The 23848-nt window shown below is 38.9% G+C and overlaps 2 protein-coding genes across 3 annotated transcripts in view; one reads left to right on the top strand and one right to left on the bottom strand.

Annotated features, from left to right (window-relative positions):
- Nucleotides 1-23848, bottom strand: part of cep89 (centrosomal protein 89) — a 55737-nt gene that overhangs the window by 7597 nt on the left and 24292 nt on the right. For both annotated transcript variants that reach the window (XM_085351792.1, XM_085351800.1), the window contains exon 17: nt 5483-5631. In XM_085351792.1, coding sequence (XP_085207918.1) covers nt 5483-5631 — 149 coding nt within the window. The remainder of the gene's footprint in view (nt 1-5482; nt 5632-23848) is intronic.
- Nucleotides 5708-23827, top strand: LOC146639321 (E3 ubiquitin-protein ligase RNF182). The gene is made up of 2 exons (XM_085351780.1): nt 5708-5771; nt 23082-23827. Exons 1-2 carry the CDS (start codon nt 5708-5710, stop codon nt 23825-23827), a joined length of 810 nt encoding a protein of 269 aa, XP_085207906.1.

Below are 23848 nucleotides of genomic sequence, written 5' to 3'. Positions count from 1 at the left end.
CTGGTGTAAAAGTCCGAGTCAAGTCACAAGTCTGAAACTTTGAATTTCAAGTCCTTTCGAGTCTTTAAAAAAAAAAAACAACGAAAAAATAATGTTGCAGTTATGCTAAATGTAAATATTAGACCATGTAATTTTAAAATCTGTGTTTTTCTCAACACATGACAAAATAGTTAACTTAGAAAATATACACAAATTGTGAAATTGCACCTCTTTAAAATGCAGCTCAATTAAACCTAGCTCCAAGAATAGTTTTCACCGACAGTTCTGAGATAAGCTGCATGTTATTCTTGGATGCGGTTGTAGGACCGGCTTTAAAATCGCATGACAAAAATATCATACACATTAAAAAAACTGTATCACCAACGTAGCCTGGACAACATTTGCTAGTTAGATGAAGTCAGCTATCTCATCGTAGCATATTTATATGCATATTTATAATCATACGGTTCTTGGAGTGAGTGCATACACTCATGAAGTTTAGTAACTTCAGGTCACTGCAACAAGCCCAGGTACAGTTTACCGACGGATGGGTGCAGGACCTTGAAATGCACCGTGTAGAACGAAAGACCATCGTACGTATCATAAGTTTACCAGTCTCACAAATCGTCGTCATAAATACACATTCCTTAACCGTTTATTAATAGGACCTTTGAGCTCAACGGTAATTAATTAGTAGTGGAAATAATTTCTGGTAGCATCACAGAAATGTAGCAGTGACAATAATACTGTATGCTGTAATCGTACTGGGCAATTAGTGATACAAAAAACCTGTTTTATCCTGTGAATAAAAGTATATGTTTTTGTCAATGTACCATAATAACAGAGGCGAAACGCAATATTGTGTCAGGACAATTCACTATTTATGCACAATAAATAAAGGAGCATAGCGCGACAATTTCTGTTCAGCGCCAGACTTGCTTGTAACCTATATCACCAATTATGTTAACTACAACAGCAGACTGACCTTTGTGTAAATGCTTGGAGCAGACTAACCTGTGAGCTGGAGGGTTCTGGGACGTTATATTTGACCTTTGAATGGCTGCAATCCAGGCCACCCGTCGCCTCTTTGTTACTTCGGAAACATGGCTCGAACAATTTCTCTTCAACGAGGTAATCCGATAACAACCGATCTCTTTACCCGTCGGCTTCCCGTGGCTGTCATGCGACCGGCTATTGCAGTTAATAATACAACGGCTTCTTGTGTTTCTTTTTATCGCTGTATAACTGATTTTAATTGAAAGCCTGCGTGCGCTAGTACCGCTTGCCACGAGTTCCCAGAATCCTTTGCGGTTCTACCCGTGAATGACGTCACATTTTCAATCTCTATATAATATGCATGTTAAATTTTGTATTTGGGGTAAAATATCAAGTCTTTTCAAGTAAACCGGTTCAAGTCCAATTCAAGTCCCAAGTCATTGGTGTAAAAGTCCAAGTCAAGTCACAAGTCTTAGAACATTTTTTCAAGTCAAGTCTAAAGTCATAAAATTAATGACTCGAGTCTGACTCGAGTCCAAGTCATGTGACTCGAGTCCACACCTCTGGAACTAATCATTTGAATCAGGTGTGTTGACCCAGGGTGAGATCTAAAATCTGCAGGACACCGGCCCTCGAGGCCTGCAGTTCAAGACCCCTGCTCTATAACGTTCAACCACCTGATGAGCCACTAAAAGCATAAACATCTTGGTCACTACATGATCCTCCTGAAATACACCACACCTTTGTGCCCAGAACCATGTAACTCAAGAGGAACAGAGAACCAGCTATTATCCCCTCTGGTCCTTTACTCTGCTGGATAAAGCAGATTCAGAACCACTCGTGAACCTGATAATTAACTACTGCTAAAAAATATGTTTATCCACATTCTTGGACATAGGCATTAATTATGCATGAGTCTCCAAGTGTGCACAACATTAACATAAAATAATGTCAGCAATTTACACTTCTCATTTTCCCACGAGTGAAAACAGGAGAGATTAATGCTGCATCAGACAAAAAGTCGAACCGACTTTAGATTAGCTGTTGTAGTTCACCTGAACCTAAAGCTAAAACGATGCTTAAACTCAATTCAAAACGGAATCTATGGCTATTTTACAACATAGCATATGACAACAAACTCAGTGTAAACCCATTCTCAGGCAGTTCTTAATCTATTGCATCATTTCCAAACAATTATTCATCACTGAGCTCAAATCCACCCACTCAAAATCCTGAAAAACATGCTAAAAATATGTTTTATCAACAAACACCAAACAGTGAGAGCAGATTATGCATTCAGGTCTTAGCTAGAAGGCTGCAGAAAGAAATCAAACAAAAGCTGAAATGTTTGTTGGGAGGAAGCTAGCTCTATAAGGACTGCTCTTCTATGTTCTGCTTTTTTGTGGCTGGATATGGCGAAGACAGGACTGCATTTAGAGGGGAAAAAAGTGCTCTGAAGACTCAAACCCCTCCTGAGCTCCTGGAAGTCTCAGGCAATGCAGCTTCCCTGGAGGCTACGCAGAACTCAGCATGCAGGCGGTAATCACAACTTATCAGCATCTCTGCTGCTGTATCATGGGCAGAATACAAAGCAGTGGATCAGAGAGAAACGAATGAAGCAGAGATAGATTTTCTTCTGTTCAGTTCTGAGAAGTTTGTCTTCACCCTAGTCAATTCTCATTTAAATCGTCTCGTAACGCTCAAATGGAGAAGAAGGTACTTCTGGTTTTTTAAATCACCAAGATTTTACTCACCATCAGCTATTGCCACAATAACACATTTTATTCTGTGCCACCATTTGGAGGTCAGTCATAGATTCATTCACATGCACTCTGATGACTGGGTAAAGCTGACTCAAGGGTATCTGCAGTTACTCAAAGGCAGTGGTGCAGCGGTTTGTGGTGTGGTAAAGCCAGTAGGTTAGTAATGTCTGTGGTAATGTGTACAATTTGTCATTAAGATGCCCTCAGGGCAGACCAGGACAGGATCTTCTAACAATCTGATTAGCTTGCTTTCATTTGATAGCAGCAGGCAGCTGGCTCAGAGACTGAGCTAAAAACAGACTAACAGGGGAATAAAGGGGAAGCGGTAGATTGTTTCAGGAGCATCAGAGTACAAAGACTCAGTGTTCACTGGGTGTCGTACTACAATAGTCTAAAAAGAACCAAGAATATACGATCAACTACTGTATACACGAAATATTTACTAAATACATAACGTAAAGTATGTGCTGACATGTTCTCAATCAAATAATATCATATTTACTGAAAATATATTGCTTCAGGCAGTATTCATGTGAATCCTGTTAAGAATCAGGTGCAGTTTTTCCACCCTAAGCAGTCCAGCGTCTGTGAGCACTGTGTACAACTGTGGGGTTGGTGGTAACGTTGGAAGAAATTGCTGATCCTGGGGAGGGAGGGAGGGCTAACTCATTTTATGTGAAGGGAGGATTTTAGAACAGAGCTGTGTGATCTGCTGTTTCCACCACTTTACAGAATGTCAGCATGTATGTCCTGAACCCAGTGATGAAAGAGAAAAATGCACTGTACACATACATACACTGGACAGAACACACAGATATACAATGACATAGGACACTGACGAGATGTTTTAAAAAAGTGATATTTAAAACCTTTTTTGGCTTCTTGTGTTTACAGCTTGCTGTGAAGTTGATACTATTTACTCTAGGTAGGGTAGGAGCGTGAGCAATTATCTTAGCAAAGAGATACAAACATCAGCAAAGGTATCAGCTTTAAATGGTCATATCAACAAAATCACTGTAATGTAAACATTTACTGTCTTACTTTATCTTCTGAGGGGAATAGTTTTGGCTCTAAATGCTTCATTATACTTGCAAGAGAGCTAATAATGGTGTCTGAGGGCCATGTGGCACTGAGCAGGCATCATAACGCGGGTCCACATGTTCTTAAACTACTGAGACCAAACTAAAATTAAAGATATATGGGGTCCAGAGAGTAATGGTAAATGGCCTTTATTTGTATAGCGCTTTTACTAGTCCCCCCTAGGGACCCCAAAGCGCTTTACACACCCAGTCATCCACCCATTCACACACTGGTGGAGGCAAGCTACAGTTGTAGCCACAGCTGCCGTGGGGCAGACTGACAGAAGCGAGGCTGCCATATCGCGCCTGGTGTTGGCCATATTCTGGCCAACACCAGTAGGCGAAGTGTCTTGCCCAAGGACACAACGACCGAGACTGTCCGAGCTGGGGCTCGAACCGGCAACCTTCCGATTACAAGGCAAACTCCCAACTCTTGAACCACGATCGCCCGAGATGTGGCTGTAGGATTGCCCAATGTGGATCTGTGGACAAGGAATGTCTCAGTTATGGGTAATGACTTTTTTTTTTTGAATGGAATACTTTTAATTGTGGACAGACCTACTGTCTGCACAAACATGCATGAGGAGACATGGCTGGCCCATAAAATTATGGCTACATTATGGAAGCAGAAGAGTCAACAGTGAGGTAATGAACCTAGCAGAATGAAGCCTGGTTACAACCGTTTATTGTCTTGAGTGGAAGAAGCACAGACAATTGAGTAATATAACTGGGTGTTCAATGCAGCGTCACCTATTCACATTGTAACATTATGTACACACCCCCAGAACAAAAAGCTATACAATAAATCAGTATTGCACTAAACAGTGTTTGCATCTTGCTCCATTTCCACACGTCAGTGTTTTTTCAGTGTACTGATAAGCCCTATTGCGACTTAAGAAATGATATTGCTTCTTTTCTTCAAATTTTCATGTGAATATTGTGTATGTCTGTGCTGTTATTCAGTGCTTTCTAATAAACGATTAAGATGTTTGATCTCGCACGACTGAGCGAATACAGATTTTGACTTGATTAATAACAGGGACACAGACACACCGTCACTGCCTCTGCTCTTCGTGTTGCTGCCATTTCACAGATCGGGAGGGCTGACACACACACACACACACACACACACACACACCATGAAACTTTACCAAAAAAAGAAAATAAAGTGGTCTCTGACAACTCTATCAACATATAAAAAGAAATATTCTAAATACTTTTGGCATCTTCAGTTTAATAATTTAGGACTGAGTTAGGAGGAATATGTATTGAACAAAGAATTTCACAGTTGAGGAATAAACCTGTTGATGTAACTGCTAAATAAACTCAAAGAAAACCTTTCACATTTCTGTATGGCAATTCCTTCTTTTTTATAGCCTAGGCTACGTGAATACTTGAAAAACTTAAAAGTGATCTGTTTGCCTACACACGTCTTCTCCTTCTGCCTCTACGAGCACCTGCACACACACTTATGCCTCTCCCTGTCTTCACTCTTTTTTCCAAACCACGGATACACACAAATCATCTTTTCCTCCTCCTCGTCCTCCTCCTTCTCCTCCCATTCATGTCTTCTCTCCCTTTCCTCCTCCCTTTTCCTGCCCTTTTGCCTTCTAACATTTCTCCTCCTCCTCCCCCCCCTCTCCCTTCTCCTCACACCCCTCCTACCGTTTGGACTGCAGCAGTTTCTCCTCTGCCTCCTGTCTTTCTCTCAGCAGCGTCTGCAGGTGAAGGATCTCCGTCTGGTAAGACACTGTCCTCCCCTCCACCGCCTCCTCCAACGCTGCCAGTCTGGTTGACGCCTGGCTCCGGTACACCTGCACATACACATTAGCAGCACACAGACACGGAGGAATGAGATGTGGAGTGTTGCTATGAGAGGGGTGGATTTACATGAAGGACAGTGCAGCAGAAACAAGTGGAGTGGAGGAGGGGGAGTCTCACACACTGGGACAAGGTGAGAAACAACAACAACAGCACACAAACACAAACATGCACACACACAGATCAGTAGATTTTGTGGAAAGGATGGTGTGAATCCCTCTGTATTTCTTCTGCATGTGGTGTTTATTTGTCTGGTGGGCGTGTACTTGTCTTTGTGTCTGTGTATGTCTGTGTCCAGGAAATAGCAGTTTGTTATAAAGTTATACTTCAGTCATTGTGTCTACAGATGAGCAGCTGTTAGGCTGCTGACAGTTCATAACAACTGCTCGTAGTGCAGCACACACACTTCTACAAGTGGAAACAGGTGAGGGTTTTTTTTTTTTTTTTTACTGTGCCCTGCTTTACTTCTGATAAAGTCAAGTAACAATCTACAAAAACTAGACTATAAGAAAAACTGTGTGGCAGAGAAAAATACAGATGCACAAAAAGACACAATGACAGTAGCTATAACACATGCTGCTGTTCTGGGCACTGCAGTCAGAGACAACTTAGAACTGAGGAAAACAAGGTCTGAATAAGGACAGATAGTGTGTGTGTGGGGGTAGTAGCCATCTCTCAGCCTGTGTATTTGTGTGCGTGTGCAGTGGGAAAATTACAATGTCTGCCTCGGAAAGAGTAAAACGAACATGCTTTTTTTTACTCTTTTACTTTACGGATTAATTGCTTACTAAATAACTGGCTTCCCTGTATTTTATTATACGACATTCTTCACAGAGGCAGCTAGGCAAACTGCTTAATGTTTGAATACTGACGATGAATTTGATGCTTGTTTTTCTATCCACAAGGCTATGTCCCACCGTTTCCTTTCAAATCTAGCAATTACGATACCCGATTAGAAGACTGTTGGGTTATAATTATCCAAACATGAGGCATTCACCCAAATTATGTTTTGACCCTAACTGCTCCTGGTTATTGTAGACTGAGGCAGAAGTGAAAACTCCTTCAAATAAAGCCTCTCTTCAAATATTTTCAGAGAAGCAACACCAGATGTTAAATGCTTTTTCCTTAGGCTAACTGTGGTCTTGTCACAGCAAAAGTATGAATGAACCACCTGTTAAATAAGTGTTGGAATTACATGGACAGCTTTGCTTCCTCTGTGACCTCAAAGCAATAATTTCTATAATTTTATATGCATGTGGCATACAGTTTTATCATTTCCAAGAAATTTAAATTGAGAAACGATTTTTTGCTCCAGCTAAAAAATGTCCTGACAGATAAATAGGTGAAGCAATGTGATTCTTTTTTATTAAATGTGACTAATAATCCCACTATTTATTTTAACCAATTATGAGTTCATACTACATTATGACCAGAGCTTAAATCTGTGACAAAACAAACAAGAAATTAAAATAAAATTAACAGAAATCAACAGCTTGCTGTGACATGATTATTGGCCGTGTTAATTATGTACCTATAACACATATGTGAACAACATCAGTGATAAAGTGATGCTATGCATTTCCATTTGCTAGCATATACAACAACGATTCAAGCCCAGACATGTCTGAGAACGAGGGCAGCGTGTCAGCCTCCAGTTACCACCAACAAAGCACAGTACTTTGCAAAATATGCAAGAAAACTATTTTCTCTAAAAGTGGAAATAAAAAACATGTTTCACTGTTTATTGATGTGGTTACACGGTGTGAAAGTAGAGCTTTAAGCAGCTGGTTAAATGCTTGAACCAACAAGATACAGCATTGTGAGCACAAGATAGGATTCAATTTCAAGATTCAATTTCATTTTTTTTTAATATGACACAGTGGTGCAGGCTCTTTCAAAGCAAATCACTACCTAGGCTACCTTGTGCTTACATTTGACTTGCACTCTGTTAGATGTCAAATGTGTAATATTATGCCGCCACTATTTCACTATAATTCCGGGTGGAAATAAATTCAGACTTTGAATTAAGTAGTCTGCCATTAGTGACAGACTACTACTACGGAAAACGAAGCCCTTTGTTTTGTTTGCACTAAGAAACGCTGCTGCCTGTGAGCTGCACATATTGTTCAGTATTTATTTTTTCATTTATTTATGATATTATCATCGATAATATTGGGACATAATTTCAAGGCTATATTGTCTACTCCTAAAGTGCCCATTATAGCAGTTGCATGCCAACAGTAACATCACCATAGCTCTGTACCATTTGTACCAGCAACATACAAGAAAATGAAAACCTTCAATAGCATATTATATGTATAGAAAAATGTATACATATATAACATTATCTTGAACATGAACTGAAATAATTCCCTGCATCAGAGTTAACATGACATATACATATATTTTTCATGTTTACAAAAAAGATTATCCAGCATTCTTCAGTGTAGAAATGTGTCCATTTCTACACATTTCTACACATTTCTAGAAATGGACATTCTATTTAGTTTTATGGATGTACACTGGCAACATTAAACCAAATATAAGCTTTTATATTTTCTCTGATCATACAGTTGACACAATTCTCATCAGAAGTCTGTCATACTATACTGCTAGTAGAACCAAAATATATATCTTTTGATTTACAACTTGAATCTTAGGACAAATCATGACTTATTGAATTGAAGACATTTTTGCCTTACCAAGATAAACATGTTATAATCCATCCATCCAGCCAGCCGTTTTCTTCAGCGATTCCAATTCAGGGTTGTTATAAAACCAAATCTAAATCATTTTGGTTTTCTTATTAAGATTGGTTCACTATGATAAGTCAGCCATAATTACACTGTGACAACAATAATCATTTATTGTGGGATACCAGCCTTGGTGTTTCAATGCGAGACAGTTATGTTCAGATGACAGCAACTCTTGCACATTAAATATTTGCACTTTTGGGTTCATTTTTCTCTTTGGCATGCACACAATGGTAGTTTTAAGGAATACATATATTTAGTGCATTATCTGCAGAGCAACTCTAAAGATTCACAGGTGTTTTTCACTCAAACAGCTTCAATGTATCTGTTAGCCTTGCTATCTGCAAGATGCACTGAAAAGGCTGCTCTGATTCTATAAAGGTGTGTATACAAGAGGCCACAGATTGCAAATAGCGTGATAGCAAGACAGAGAACATGCTGCAAGAAATGTATCTGACTGATTAAACGTAGGACCAGTTTTATTTACTAACACCTTATAAGCAAAGAGAGTGAGTTTTAAGTGCAGTCTATGTGTGTGGCTGTGATTGTGTTTTTTGTAATAGCAAGAGAAAGAAAAAGAACAATGTAAGAATGACTAACAGTGCTATGGAATATACAACCACAGAGATGAAGCATAATTAATAATAACAATCTAAATGTAGCTAAAACAAAATAAATGAAGATTATTACATATGTGTAGCCTGTCTGTTCAATTTTACACAGGCTTCATCTGTAATATAACCATAGGCCACATCTCCCACTTAATCCAACAAAGGTGACTGCTCTCTGGAGGAGAGCATCTATGTGGTTATTAGGGGGTAACATATGTCACCATCCGCCACCCTGTAGTTGTGTGATGTATTTAATGCTCTGACAAAGGGACAGCCTGTTTTGCTTTACTTCTCATGGACCAGGAATGACAAATTCTAAAAAAAAAATAAAAAATAGGATTCTCCTTACAAAAATACTCATAAAAAACAATTCTTCTCTTAATGTCTTGAAAACCACACAGAACCTAATTAAACCCCAATGAAAAACAACCAATAAACGAGCTGACTTAAGATGCATTGACTAAAACTGTCATTATGTCCTAAGACAACCAAAATAAATAACATAACACCATTTTTAATGCATTCTTGTATTGGTCTTAGTTTATAAAAGAAAATAGAAAAACAAAGGAGTGGAGTCCATGGGGTATAATAGTGCACACTCAGAGAGAAGTCAAACACATGCAAACATGTTTGATAAAAAGCAGAACATGCCAGAAATATTCAAGATGTATTTAACAAATGTTGAAAGCACAAAAGCAGCAGGGCACCGACCTTCACTCAGCAGGGTGGCTCCAAAGCCCCACCTGACAAGCAGAATCTAAATATTAATCTGAAACTTATCTGACGCCTGTCTTGCCTCCTCACATGCTGGCCGCTTAACCATTTAGGAGTCTCAACCTTGAATATGGCCTCTGTCTCTGCCCAGCTGGCATGCTAATTCCCAGCTGAGCTCAGTGATGAATGGAATCGGTATTATATGTTGTCAAATCAAAATGTCTCCAACTCTCCAGGGAGTCAGCCATCAGCCCAGCTGAACTGGTGACATTTAGCCCTCACAACAAGCTGAGCTGAGCAACACAAAGCCAATATAGCCCCCATTCTAGCTGCATCCCAGGGGCTGCTGACCTTCTCCACACAGTAACAACAAAAATACAAAATAAATCCAGTATATTTTCTTCGCATAAGTATAATTTAAGACAGATTAGAGTTGGAGTAAGGGTGGTTTGGGCTAGCAAATGATTTATTTTATTACCATTCTGACATTGAGAAAGAAATGGATTAACTCCTGAAAATCTCAAAAGAATGTATTAATTGAAGGTATGGTATAAAGAGCTCTACTCTGCAGAAGGACTTTTGCATAACAATACTTTAACCCCACATTAAATTACAACAAACAGCCCCAACATGAATATGAATTACATCAACTGTTATTGTAACTTGGTGTGTAAGATCAGATCACTGAGTGTCCACTTTAATCAGTCTAATAACATGTTGTCGGGTCAATGTGGTCAGGTGTTCTTCCATTTTGAAATAACCTATTTTGCTGCTGAGTCAGGAGCGCATCCCATATAGCTGGATACTGCTGATCAGCATGACCAATGGACAGTCAGACATTTCCCACAGGAGATGGTCACAGAGGGGTTGAAGGAATAGCACAATGATCATGGAGCACATTGTGCAGAATGCAGAGAACGAGATTCGATTTGCTATCACTCTGAGCCTTGTTTGCAAGCTAGACTACTTTGTTTCTGTAAGAAGAGGACAGAAGCTGCTGTTAAATGGTGTGCTTAGCGATCATGCTTGAAATTACTAAATATACTTTTCAGCTCAGGTTAAACAACTTTTCATGTGAGTTTGAAAACATTAAGGCAAGGCAAGGCAAGGCAAGTTTATTTGTATAGCACAATTCAACAACAAGGTGATTCAAAGTGCTTTACAGAGACATTAGAAACAAGAACAAATAAAAAGCATGATTTAAAATTGATTAAAACAAGCAAATAAACTAACTAACTAATTAACAAACAAACAAACAAACAAACAAAACAGTATATAAAATCAAAACAGATAAAATCAGAACAGTAGATAAAATCAGTAGTTAAATGTAAGTTTTGAAATTTAAGCTTAAAGTGTGGATTTGGTGCTTTATTCAAATGCAGCTGAGAACAGGTGAGTCTTCAACCTGGATTTAAATAAACTGAGTGTTTCAGCTGATCTGAGGCTTTCTGGGAGTTTGTTCCAGATATAAGGAGCATAAAAGCTGAATGCAGCTTCTCCGTGTCTGGTTCTGACTCTGGGAACTGATAAAAGACCGGATCCAGATGACCTGAGGGATCTGGATGGTTCATACTGGGTCAGGAGGTCATTGATGTATTTTGGTCCTAAACCATTCAGAGCTTTATAGGCCAGCATCAGAACTTTAAAGTCTATCCTCTGACGGACAGGCAGCCAGTGTAAGGACCTCAGAGCTGGACTGATGTGGTCCACTTTTTTGGTCTTAGTGAGGACTCGAGCAGCAGAGTTCTGAATGAGCTGTAGTTGTCTGACTGATTTTTTAGGTAGACCTGTAAAGATGCTGTTACAGTAATCAAGCCTACTAAAGATGAATGCATGGACTAGTTTTTCCAGGTCCTGTTGAGACATCAGATCTTTTATCCTTGATATATTCTTTAACTTCCAGCTTGAGCAGCCAAGGCTATGTACAGATTCTCTAGAATGCCCATCACTAGTTGTTTTGTTTGTACCCATTAAAAACTAGCTAAAGTTCATCCTTTTAGTCTTACCACCTGCTCAAAGCCAACCATGTATCTGCGCTGCCATATTTCCATGTGTGCACAGGGAAATGTGGGAAGGTCTCAGGAAAGAACCATACTGCCAAATATATTTTAATATACATAAACGTTGATGGAAATAGTTTTCCTTTGACTATAGTGGTCTTGACTGAACTATATTGACAGTACAGGCCTCATTGTATGAACTTTTTTCAGTCGCTCTTTGCTGGAGGGATGGTGCTGCTCTATGTAATGCAAGAAAACCTTCTCTTTAAAATACCCCAAAGGATTTTTGCACTGGATTAGTAGGGAAACATCTAGACTATATTTGTCTTTAGACATTCTTGTGCAATAGTGCTTTGGATTGTTATCCCTCTTCAGTCAGATTTCTGTAGACTGGTAGCATTTAATTATATTTACAGGCCTCCATGGTGTGAAAAGCCCCAACACCTTTGGTATTGCAGCTCTAAATCATCGCACTATGCTGCCTTGGTACATAACATTCACCATCACAACAAACATGCTGGACCCCATCTGAGCCAAGCAAATTTATGCTGGTCTCATCTGACCATAGAATCATTTTGCAATGTTCATCAGATTCAGAGCAAGGTTTATTCCTGGGATGCCAGCCATAAAGGGTGACCTTACACAATGTCCTTGCACTGCTTTAACCTCCACAGAAACTCAGATTACCATTGATAACCACTTTGTGAAGTAGTTCCAGTGAACCACAGAGCACTGGATAAATAACTATATAAACATAAATATATAAAAATACAAATATACAAACATATAGTTGTTAGGAGCTTTATAGTTTTTAAAATTTCTTTACAACTACACTGATTGTTTTTCATTTGTGGATTTAAAATTCTGATGGTAAATACCAATTGCCACATCAAACCTACATGAAAACAGGATGAATACGCAAACACCACATGTAAACGTAAACTTGCCCAGGTAAAACCTAGGCCATCACCTTAAAATGAATATTATTGAATAGTTTCTACTTTTTGGCAACTATGGCTGACTCGGAAACTGGACTACAGGACAGAATGACAAACCCTAGGAGTCAAAATGTTGTCATGTGCAGCAGATTACAACCCAAATACAAGGCATACCGAGACAAAGTTCAAAAACAAAAACAGAGTGAGAAGTTTATTTGGTTTAGGGTTAAATGCAAAAAAAAGAGGGGGGGGGGAGGAAATCTAAAAAAATTCAAGAAGCCCAGAAAGAACACACAACAACACTGACTACAGATGTGAAACGTGACTGACTACACACAGACATAAGACCCTAACATCCGTAAACTCTATGAAGAAAGACACAGGTGTAAAGCCTAGGAAAAGGAACACATTGAGTTATACTAACCAGGATACTAAAGCAAAAAAACAACAACAAAAAAAAGATATAAAGGAAGATGAAACTCAAATATGAACACTAAACAAACTAAGAACCAAATGGAACATTAAACAATAAACGGGAATTAAAAGTAGGTCAAGGACCGAGGACCAGACACTGTGCTGACTTCTTCCAGTGAAATGTATTTGTTGTCACAAAGGTTGTGTCCAAATGCTGCGCTATGATAAAATGCTATTGGGGCTAAACTTCCCTGGACGGCTAAATTATTTTTACTTTCCCTTTTAAAAATCGTATAATAGCATGAACCAGAGGCCAGAAGTCTGTTAATATTATCTAGTAAAGTACTCACTGTGACAGTTCTGTTATCAGGAATAAAACTGTTCAAACCTAAATGCTAATGGTAATGCTCATACAATAATCCACAGTAGACTTACAGAGCTGTTCTCCAAATCAGTTGCTTGACTTCATTCTGAAGCATAAATCCCGTTTTTCTCTCTTCAGTAACTGTGAGAGATGCCACATGTGTGATATGTTTAAATGTGCCACCATGCAGTTTCCTGTAGTTTCATACATACAGCATACAACTTGTTTAGTAACTTCAGTTTTTTGAAAACTTTGTAACCAGCTTCCCTGTGTTTTGTTAAATCCCTGTTTACTCATTTTTGTTAGTACTATCTGAGGTACAGATTATAGCATAAGTGGGTGTTCTTCTCTACAGTTACACTCTCCTGTGTAACTGCACAAGATGGCAGTGAGCTTGGAGACTTAAGCCACATTCCCATCCATACATAATTGCTGCTTATGATGAAATACACTTTGACAACTGTTCCTAACAGAATACTGTTTGTGCCAGATGTCTTATTTAAAAGACACAATTTTGTCATTGCCTCAGCTGCATATAAAAGAAAATGCCTGAATGCCAGTTTAAATAACTTTAAATAACTTTAAATAAATAGCTGTAAAACGTTATGTAAAATGGTTTGTAGTAGTGCTACTATGTTTGTCTGGTTGCATAATTGTTTCTGTATTCATTAGACTCAATCAGGTATTTATATGGTGGTTGCTGATTTAATGGTTGAACAAATGCCTAAATATTGTGCATTTTCAAATGTGTCATATAGGAGTACAACATATGTGACTAAATGAACATGCAGTTAAATATGTGCCCAATATTGACACCAAGCACACAAGCAGTAATGATAATTTATCAGTATTTAAGAACTCCCAAGAAGAGAAAATCTTCAAAAGTACCTTATTAGAATTGACTAGAATCACTAGACTACCGTATTTCCCGGACTACAAAGCGCACCTAAATATTAGCCGCACAAGCTAAAATCAGGGGAAAATCCTGTTTTGTACATACATTAGCCGCACCTGACCAAAAGCCGCAGGTGTTTCAATGTTGACTTATCATATGTAAGAGAATATGCACAAAGGGAATTGTCAGGAAAGAGATGGCTGTTTGGAGACATCACTTTTATTAATATTTTGAAAAACAAGTTATGGGTACATATTTGCACATGTAGTACATAACAATAACCTACAGCACACCAGAACAATAGATTCGGACTACCTTTTAGGCTCAGGTGCAGTGACACAGCTTTAACAAGAAGAAAAGTCAGTCATTCACCACCATCTTTCTCTTCTTCCTGCGCACTAAAACCACCAAAGTCCTCTTCTCCAGTGTCGGATACAAACAGGCTCATGATGGCTTCGTCATCCACTCTTCTTCTCTCCTTCGTTGTCACTTTCAAAACCAAAGAAATCCTCATTGTCAGTGTCAGAGTCGAACACCCTCAGAAGGGCCGTGGCGGTGTCCTCCTCTCCATCATGCAGCAGTCCAGCCCTTCAAAATCCGTTGGTGATCGTGGATGTTTTCACACTTTTCCACGCTGTCAGAATCCACCGGTGGAGTTGGGCATAACTTGCAAGTTTATCGCCGCTCATCATCCACGCCTCCCGCTGAACGCGTAGCGCTACTTTGAAGTTTGTTTTTCGCGCTACTTCGTACGGCACTACGTTGCCTGGCGGACGGACATGTGACTAACATACCACTCTTGAACCCCGATCCTTCCGCCAGGCAACGTAGTGCCGTACAACAGCAGAACAAACAAAACAAATCGTCTTACGATATGACAAAAATCACGGACAATCCATAGAAAAGCCGCACCTGACTAAAAGCCGCAGGGTTCAAAGCTTGTGCAAAAAGTAGCGGCTTATAGCCCGACATTTACGGTATATTGTATGTATAAAGCTGTGGTACAATTTATTACCACAGGCACACATAGAACTGTTAATGCTTTTAATGTTTTTTAAACAATCTAGTTTTTAAAAAAATCAAAGAAAGTTTGCCTTTCTTTGTTTTTCACACCTAATTGTTATAAACAAGCATGAAAGCTCTGGCAGCAGCATGGCCATAATCCTTTGGATCAATGGCATAATTCAGACAAGCATCACCAAGCGGATATTCTGACAACAAAGGTCAAAGCTATCATCAACAATCCACAGTGAAATGAAGAAGGTAGGGGACAGGAGAATAATGACACAGGAAGGTGAGGGCAAATGGTCCACTTGCTGTAAACTAAGGGAGTATCAGAAGCCACTGGACAAAATTTCTGTGTCCAGCAGCAGACTTTAGGAAAGCAACATACATTAAGGTCTTTTTCGCACGATATCTTACACATCCTGCAAGTCTGTCTATGAAAAACTTGCTAAGTCTTTTACAGAATGTTTGGAATATGGCAAGAAACCTAAGGTAAAATCTGATGTCTTCAATGACATTGGACAAAGTCAGACTGTACATTAATTAAAACCCGAACTGGTAACCAAGAAGTACCTGCCAGTGAAAAACAAATGCAAATGGTGTTCTTAGTACAATTACATTTTTAATATGGTTGTCATATTCAAAATTTTTATATGCTTTTTATTTTCTATTTTAAATATAACATGGCTTTTCAAGATTTACAAAACAATTGCAGTATGTTTAATATACAATTACAACTTCTTCTTTTTTTTGGAACACTAGTGCTATAAATGCAGGTAAACCGCGTTTGATCTGGTTTTGTCAGGATCTATACAAAGTATTGACCTGCATAACTCTGGGTGTGAAGGCGCAGGTCAAAGCGTCTGGAGCTCAGTATTTCAAAGATGTCTGTAGCTGTGATAACACAGCTTAGACTTTGCTTTTATCTTGCTGATTAAAGTCTTTTCCATTATGTCATGAAACGTGTTCCTCAAAGCATTTTTTTTGCTATTAAAAAGATGGACTTGTTACTGGCTTGAAATCCCAGGATGAGCCACTAAACACCATGAATGCAGGATACAAAGGCAGGCGTGTTTATCAAGGTTATAAGAACACTTTGTTCGGCAAATGGGAGACAGAAAGTGGTCCAGTGTTTTAAAACCCAGTGTAATACTGAAAAAAACCATCTCTTCTCTGCACAAACAAAAAGACAAAAGAGGCTATAGTGTGCGTGTTGTTATGGGTCTCATGCTGAAATGACTGATTCTAGCATTTTTCTTGGTAAACCAAAATGGCTGTAATTTCTAGTGTGAAATTACCATCTGACTCAATAAGGGCCTAATTATTCAGTAAAAATGCGCCAGAACGGTAGACTGGCTCACACACAGTAACTAGTCCAACAGATGCTTAAATGTGAAGTCGACTTCAGTGTTAAGAAACCCAGTGCCTGCTGCTGTACATGTGAAGGCTAAAGACTTTTTGCTAGTAGCATAAAAGTCTGTCATTTTCATTTCTACTATTAACTAATAGTTCCCTTAACTTGAATAATGCTTTTGTTGCTCATTCACTATCCTTTTGTTTCTATTATCAATTGCATCTTTTAACCAGTGTGTATTAAAGGCTTTCTCTTTAGTTAAATGAATTCTAAGGGTTATAGGGCAGGCATACCCATTCAACAGTCTATAACAGTAAAAGGAACCCCATCAATGCTTGAAACCTGTATGAGTACATTTGTTTACTTTGGGCAACATATAAGGTTTTCAATGACAGTCATAATGTGCAAAAACATATCAAAAGTACCTGGGATTATATTCAATGTGTATCTTAGAATTTAATGTTTCCACTTTCTCTCACATGTTACGCTACCTCTTGAACTACACATTAAATAACATATGTTTATGAAGTGGTTAGTAACCTGGTCTACAACAACCTTTCTCAGGGACATATCAAAGCATGTTTCTGGGTAAACAGTAGCCTCCCTAATTATTACAAGACTATTTACAGTATCTCAAAATTCAGATATAAAGAGAGTGACTCTCCACAGTAAAGTGCAATTAGATCCCAGTGAATTAACTACTCAGTCACAATGACTAAGGTGTGATTTTTCTATATTTAGTCATGAAATTTAACTACTACAGTAGGCAAGAGTGGTTGATTTATTTTAGAGTGACACTATGGCTAAAAAGAAACTCTTTCTTTATTTTTGGAATCTCTTCAATATGGGCACTAATTTGTCCTGCTATCTAACCTCAAGTAACTAATCTTATCCAAAGGGTACCTTTTATTATTATTATTTTTTTACCATCACTCTGTTCACAGTGACTATTAACAACTAATAACGTCACCTGCTTGATAATTTTGCAACAGCATCCACATTATGAAGCAGTTTCTCATTAGGAGAGAGATCACAGTAGCATTTTCAACACGTGAAGCTGACTTTAGCCGGCAGTGTTTCTGTATTTGCAGCATGTATCAGAAGACATGCTTTCTGCATGGACTACAAAAAAATCTATGTCCTGTTTCTGTAAAAACTGAGACAAGTCTAATATCACCAGCTAAGTTCATAATTTATCTTTAATTGAATGCAATAACACATGCATACCCTGTCTTCTATTAGTTGAAAACAATACACTTGAAAAAAAGAGAATCTGACAGCACGTACAGAAAGAAAAAAAACCTGGCAGGTCTTGGACCAGAATAGATCAATGCAAATGTGTGTTGCTCCAGATGACAGCACCGCTGGATGGCTCTGGACAATTCATCTGGTTGGACTGCAAAGTGATGAGATACGCAATATTGCAAAGTGCAAGATGGTGATGAAGGCTGTGGTGATTAATAGCTTAGCACGTAAAGTAGGGATATTCTCCTTACAGACCAGGAACCTGACAACAACACACTCAGCAAATTCTTTCAATTAAACCACAGCTCAACCAACAAAAGCAATTTTTCCCCCCAGAAATGTTTAATATACATATTATGGTGGCTGTAAGTTCATATGGTAGATTTGAAAGTGTGGCATAAAGTATATCTCCAAAGTGGATACAAATTTCTGGCAGTAAACGGCCAGTTAATGCATAATGACAGGGAGTAGTGATAAAAAAGTACTAAGGTAGTACAATGATTGCAAAAGAAGAAAACACTGATGTGAATAATATCATTAATGTTTCAAGCATTGCAAAAGGTTAATGACTGTTAATGGTCTGTTAGGTCTTAGTAATACAGGCTTTGTGGGGAAAACAAATGAAAGTTTGTTTACAATGTAAGCTCTCTGGGATACTTAAAAAAATTATAACCCCAACTCTCAAATTCCTTTTGCAAACTGGGCTCTTTCATGAGTTATGAGCATCGATCCCCCTCTTTACAACCTTTTTTTTTTTTTTTGGGGGGGGGGGGGGGGGGGGGACTTTTGTGGAAAATCAGGCAGTTCTGCTTACATGATTGATCTAGCAAGAACATCTCCGTCTTTCTGACATCTTTCAGAAGGCTTTTTAACTCAACAGACAGGCTTAAATATTTAACAGTCAGTATGTTACGGCGGGGTGCGCCGATGTGAATGGAAACAGGACCCAAAAGCAGATGCTGAAAGGCGGAGTTGCTGGCTGAACAGAAGACGATCCTTTATTTGGATGTTGGCACACGAAAAAGCATGAAGCTATGAAAACTAAGAAAACTGTGAACACTCAGAAAACTAAAGGACTAAGAAACTCAGTGAAAATGCGATGACAAACTATGAACACTGAGTAAACTATGACGAAACACTATGGGGATGCAAACAGACGACCTGACAATGACATGCAAAAAACAGAAGGCTTAAATACACACATGAGGTGATCAGGGGAAGTGGAGACACACATGGGAACACAGCTGACACACATGAACTTAACGACAGGACAGAAGGAGTGAAACTGAATACACTGACCGTGAATACAGACTTTCAAAGTAAAACAGGAAACATGGAGATTAAACAAGACACATGAACCGGGGAGACGTAGTACAGGGGAGATGACATAACTGACAGCATGGACTTGACAATATAAGACACGCAGACATAAACACACGAAGGGCAAGGGAGACTTAATACACGGGTAATATGTACAAATGGCTGGACTGCCTTAGTGACCCTAAACAAAGAATAAACATCAAAATAGGCTAAAACACAAAACACTGGGTCGCACGACCCAGGACCATGACACAGTAAGTCACAGAGAGTACTATTGCCAGTGCAAAATCCACCTATTCAATCTATATTTCATGGTCATGAATGAGTGAAAGACTGGCCATTCTTTATATAACACTTTCATGATGGGAGGGGGACTTGCTAATGTCCATATACAGAAGTAAAGTAAGCCGTATCAAGAGGAATGAACTGTGCCATGGCTCTCAAAAGCAATTTCTGAGGTTTTACTAAACCTTTCGTAACCTTTCTAAACCTCACTGATTTAATTTGAATTGAACTAAATAAACTTAGAGCTGAACAAAGACTGGACTACCATCTCCAGACACTGCTGTTTCCTATGCTAACTGCCACATTTAGAGAGAGCTACACATCTTTCATTCTGAATGATGGTGAAACAGTACTGATTAAACTGATTATATCCCATTGACTAGTTGGTATCTAATCAATTTTCACACACGCACTTTTGCAGGATATTGAGGTTAGAGTATTTTCCACAGTTATTCTTACAGTACATGTAAGAGGCAGCATGTTAAGTAACCAGCTTTACCTTGTCTTTCAGTTTACACATGTCACTACACAGAAAAAGTGTATTAAAATTCATCATATGAACCAACTATCTTTAGGGAAATGTAGCCATAATATAGGCTCCAAGAAGATGCTGCGCAAAAAATACAATACGCAGGAAGTACAGCGTGATCTGTGGTATTTTCAGGTGAGGGCACTACCTGTAATGGAGGGGCCCTCAAGGACAAATACCTATCAGAAGTAATGTCCCAGAGGACAATCTCAAGCACTTTTCTAAAAAGGACGAAAAATGTCAATGTGTTACTACACCTTATACAGCAACTGTGTCTGGCCTCAACATGCCATTTAAGTTGCGTGGCCGTAGCGCAAATCCTAGTGCCAAGAATTCAAGACTAAAAAACGTTGATTTTGTAAGAGAATGGATGTGTTTTCCACACAAGTAGCATCATCGGAACCACTTTACTTTTGTATGCTAGAGGCAAGAGAAATATTCCCAAAACGTTAAATCTACTAGCTGAGCACTATGTGTCATAGCCTATAGCTAACTAAGAACAACATCTTTACATATTATTTGACATAACACAATGGGTGCATGAGTTTATGCACAGTATTAAGTATTAGGTCTGTTGATTTGGCTGCAGAGACAGTAGCTGCTCATTTGCTCCTTTGCTGTCAGTTGCTCTTGGCACAACTGACAGCAAAACAAACCTAAACTGTGGACTTCTGTGCACACACGCACACACACACAAGCAGTGCCATGCAGGCATATCCAAATACGACAGGAAAATTGAAAAAATTGAAAATTTGACGGTTAAAAGAGCTACTGATTATTTCTTCACCTGAAGAAAACTGAGTTTCATATTTCATTTTTTTCTCAAGGCTAAATTTCAAGAGAACAGAGCATAAAAGAATAATGCTGTTCTAAATCTGCAGAAGCAAGGGAAACCTATAAAAAAATCCCATGTCTGATATTGAGAATTTTCTACCTTATCCAGTTTTAATAAACAGAACATATACACAGTATGGATAAAATGATTTTGATATTTATTTGCTTCAGAAATGACAGACCTCCTGCTAAGTATTTAGTCTCTTTTGTATGATCGCACATATTTCTCAGCCCTCAGGGACATTCAAAGAAATCCACAGTGTGGTAGTTTTGCTAAAAAGAAGAAGTGTTTCAGGCTGTAGACGAGTTACCAGAAACCTCATCACGACTCGAATGTGTTTTGTAATATGCAAAAACAAATGTGACAGTAACAACTGGAGCTGATGTTCAGTAGTTTTTGTATCACAGCTCAATGTCTGTGGAATTAGATTACAACAGTCCTTCGGTATCATTTCCAGTTGCATCAGTATATGCTGAATTAACAACCAGAGCAATTGTCAGTAAGTTCCTTATCATGTCATGTTTGCATTGTTTTCAGGGCTTACAACCCATTTCCAAAAAAGGTTTGAATGGTGTGTATAATGTAAACAAGAGCAAAAGTCTCTGTTCTGGAAACCATTAAAAGCTCCCCAAATTATGAGTATATATATATATATATTTTTTTTTTTAAATCTAAGCTTCAGTATTGGTCATCTTAATATTATAAAGAATTAAATACAGGGTCTGACTGATTTGCAAATCAGGGCATTATTTTTTTACCTACATTTTACACAATGTTACAACCCTTTTTTTCTTCGGAAAGGAGGGCCGTATGGATTGATGGATGGTTAAAAACGAGCTATCAATTTTGTTGGACACACACAGATTTAAATTTAAAATTAAAATTGTTTACAAATATGAACCATGAATCAGGAATATCTTGAAACATGATCAGGAACAGCAACAATGGAGTATGCAGCTACAAAGAGGGGTCCTCCTAAATGAAGGTCTGGAGCAAAGTCCATGTAGTGTGGGGTCTGAAGCCTTCCTCATATGTCTTCAGAGGGAATTTTTGTAGGTACATGACAATTATGACTAATATAGCTAGGTGTTGCTGTTAAATTTTTGTGGGGATGGAAATTGTAAGACTGTAAAACTTCTGTCTAGTATGACAGTAATGAAGCACCTTTAGGTAACTGCAAACATCCTGACATATAGGTAGACTGGTCAAAAATTTCAGCATATCCTAGCCAATAATGGCCATCATGTTCAGTAAACTAATAAATTCAAGTAATGATTAACTTGCTGGTTTTTGAATGTTCATGGTTGGCTGGGCCTTTCTGCCTGTTTTCCATGTGCCTTTGTGGGTTTCCTCTGCGTGATCTAGTTTTCTCCCACAGTCTAAAGACATGTATGTTAGGTGTCTTTGGTGATTCTAAACTGGATGTGAGGGTGATTGTGTGATTGTCTGTCTCTCTCTGGAAGCACTGTGATGAACTGATGACCTGGGTGTACCCTATACCCCTCCCTATGACAGCTGTGATAGGCATTATCCCCACCATGACCCTGCGCTCAATAAACGGTTACGAAAACGAATGCCCTGATGACTAACTCAGCAAACACATTTAATGCCCAATAAAAGAAATCAGTTTGTTCAGGGAGAACAATGAGAGTCTTTCAATGAATGACAATGCTCTACTATCCAATGCCCTAACTGAATAAATTAAATGCCAAGAAGGACTTTATATAATCCAATGGATAATGAATAAATACATTAAAAAATAATTTAAGTAACAATCAAACCTTTGGTTCAAGGGCTGGTCATTTATTTTAAGAACTGCATCAACACTAATGAATCAATGAAAAATGTTCAGGGAGCAGCTCCCTGTACCATCTCTCCCTGATTATCAATAGCACTACTGGCTCTTACTTTGCCACAAAAGGGCACTAGTATAATACCCTGATTCAACTCCCAAATCATAAATCTTTCATCACCAGAAGGTACACAAAGTCAAAGCAGTCAGAGAGGAGCTTTGACCTTTTCCTGCTGGGCAGAGAGATGCAAGACACTGTAGTGACAAACATGCTCTGGTTTTTTGTTCCTTCCTTCTTCCTTCTTCTTTTATTACTTCCTTTGCATACTAGTTAAAGTCACATGTGATGTTCTGTTTTTATTTCACCCTGTCTCTATATGTTTCCCTAGAACATGACTTGAAGATGAGCTGTCCTCAGACTGAGTTTGAGGAGAAGGAAAGTCCTCCTCCGGAGGAGTTAGAGTGTAAAATCTGTTATCAGCGTTACAATGTCCACCACCGGAAGCCTAAAATCCTGGACTGCCTTCACCGGGTCTGTGCCCGTTGTCTCGTTAAAATCCTGGATATTGCTGACAGTGCAGGCTGCATCTCCTGCCCCTTTTGCCGACACCAAACTGAGATCACTGAGCAGGAGATTTCAGCCCTGCCTGATGATGTTAACATCATGTCCCACTTGGTGATGCGAGACAAATCCTGGAATTCCGACCAAAACAGGGAGGTGGTCTTGACTCCAAAGAGTTTCTCCTCCTCCAGTCCATCTCGTGACTCATCCAACTGCCTGGTAATCACTATAATGGAGGTGCAGAGGGACTCACAACACTCTCCAAGCCAAAATGGCAGCTCAGATGTTTATGCTGAGCAAAGCCTGGACTCAGTATCTATAGGCTCTAATGGGCCAGCAGATCAGGATGCCTTGTCAAAGTTCTGTAATCATGTCCCACGCATCCTGGTCTGGCTTCTGGGTTTCTTATACTTTGGCTCACTTCCTCTTGGAATCTACTTGCTGGTGATTCAGAGAGTGACTCTGGGTATTGTATGCGTTAGCTTAGTACCATCAAGCCTGACAGTTTGCCTGGTCTATGGATTCTGCCAGTGCCTTTGTCAAGGCATGTGTGACTGCTCTTCCAGAGGATGATGGGATCCTGAAAACCGGTTG

This window comes from Diplotaxodon limnothrissa, linkage group LG1 (genome assembly GCF_057381915.1).
Source record: "Diplotaxodon limnothrissa isolate DT_005_m linkage group LG1, D_limnothrissa_male_GT1.1, whole genome shotgun sequence".
NCBI lineage: Eukaryota > Metazoa > Chordata > Actinopteri > Cichliformes > Cichlidae > Diplotaxodon > Diplotaxodon limnothrissa.
The sequence above is the reverse complement of the archived record's forward strand: the minus strand, read 5'-3'. Positions and strand labels throughout refer to the sequence as shown.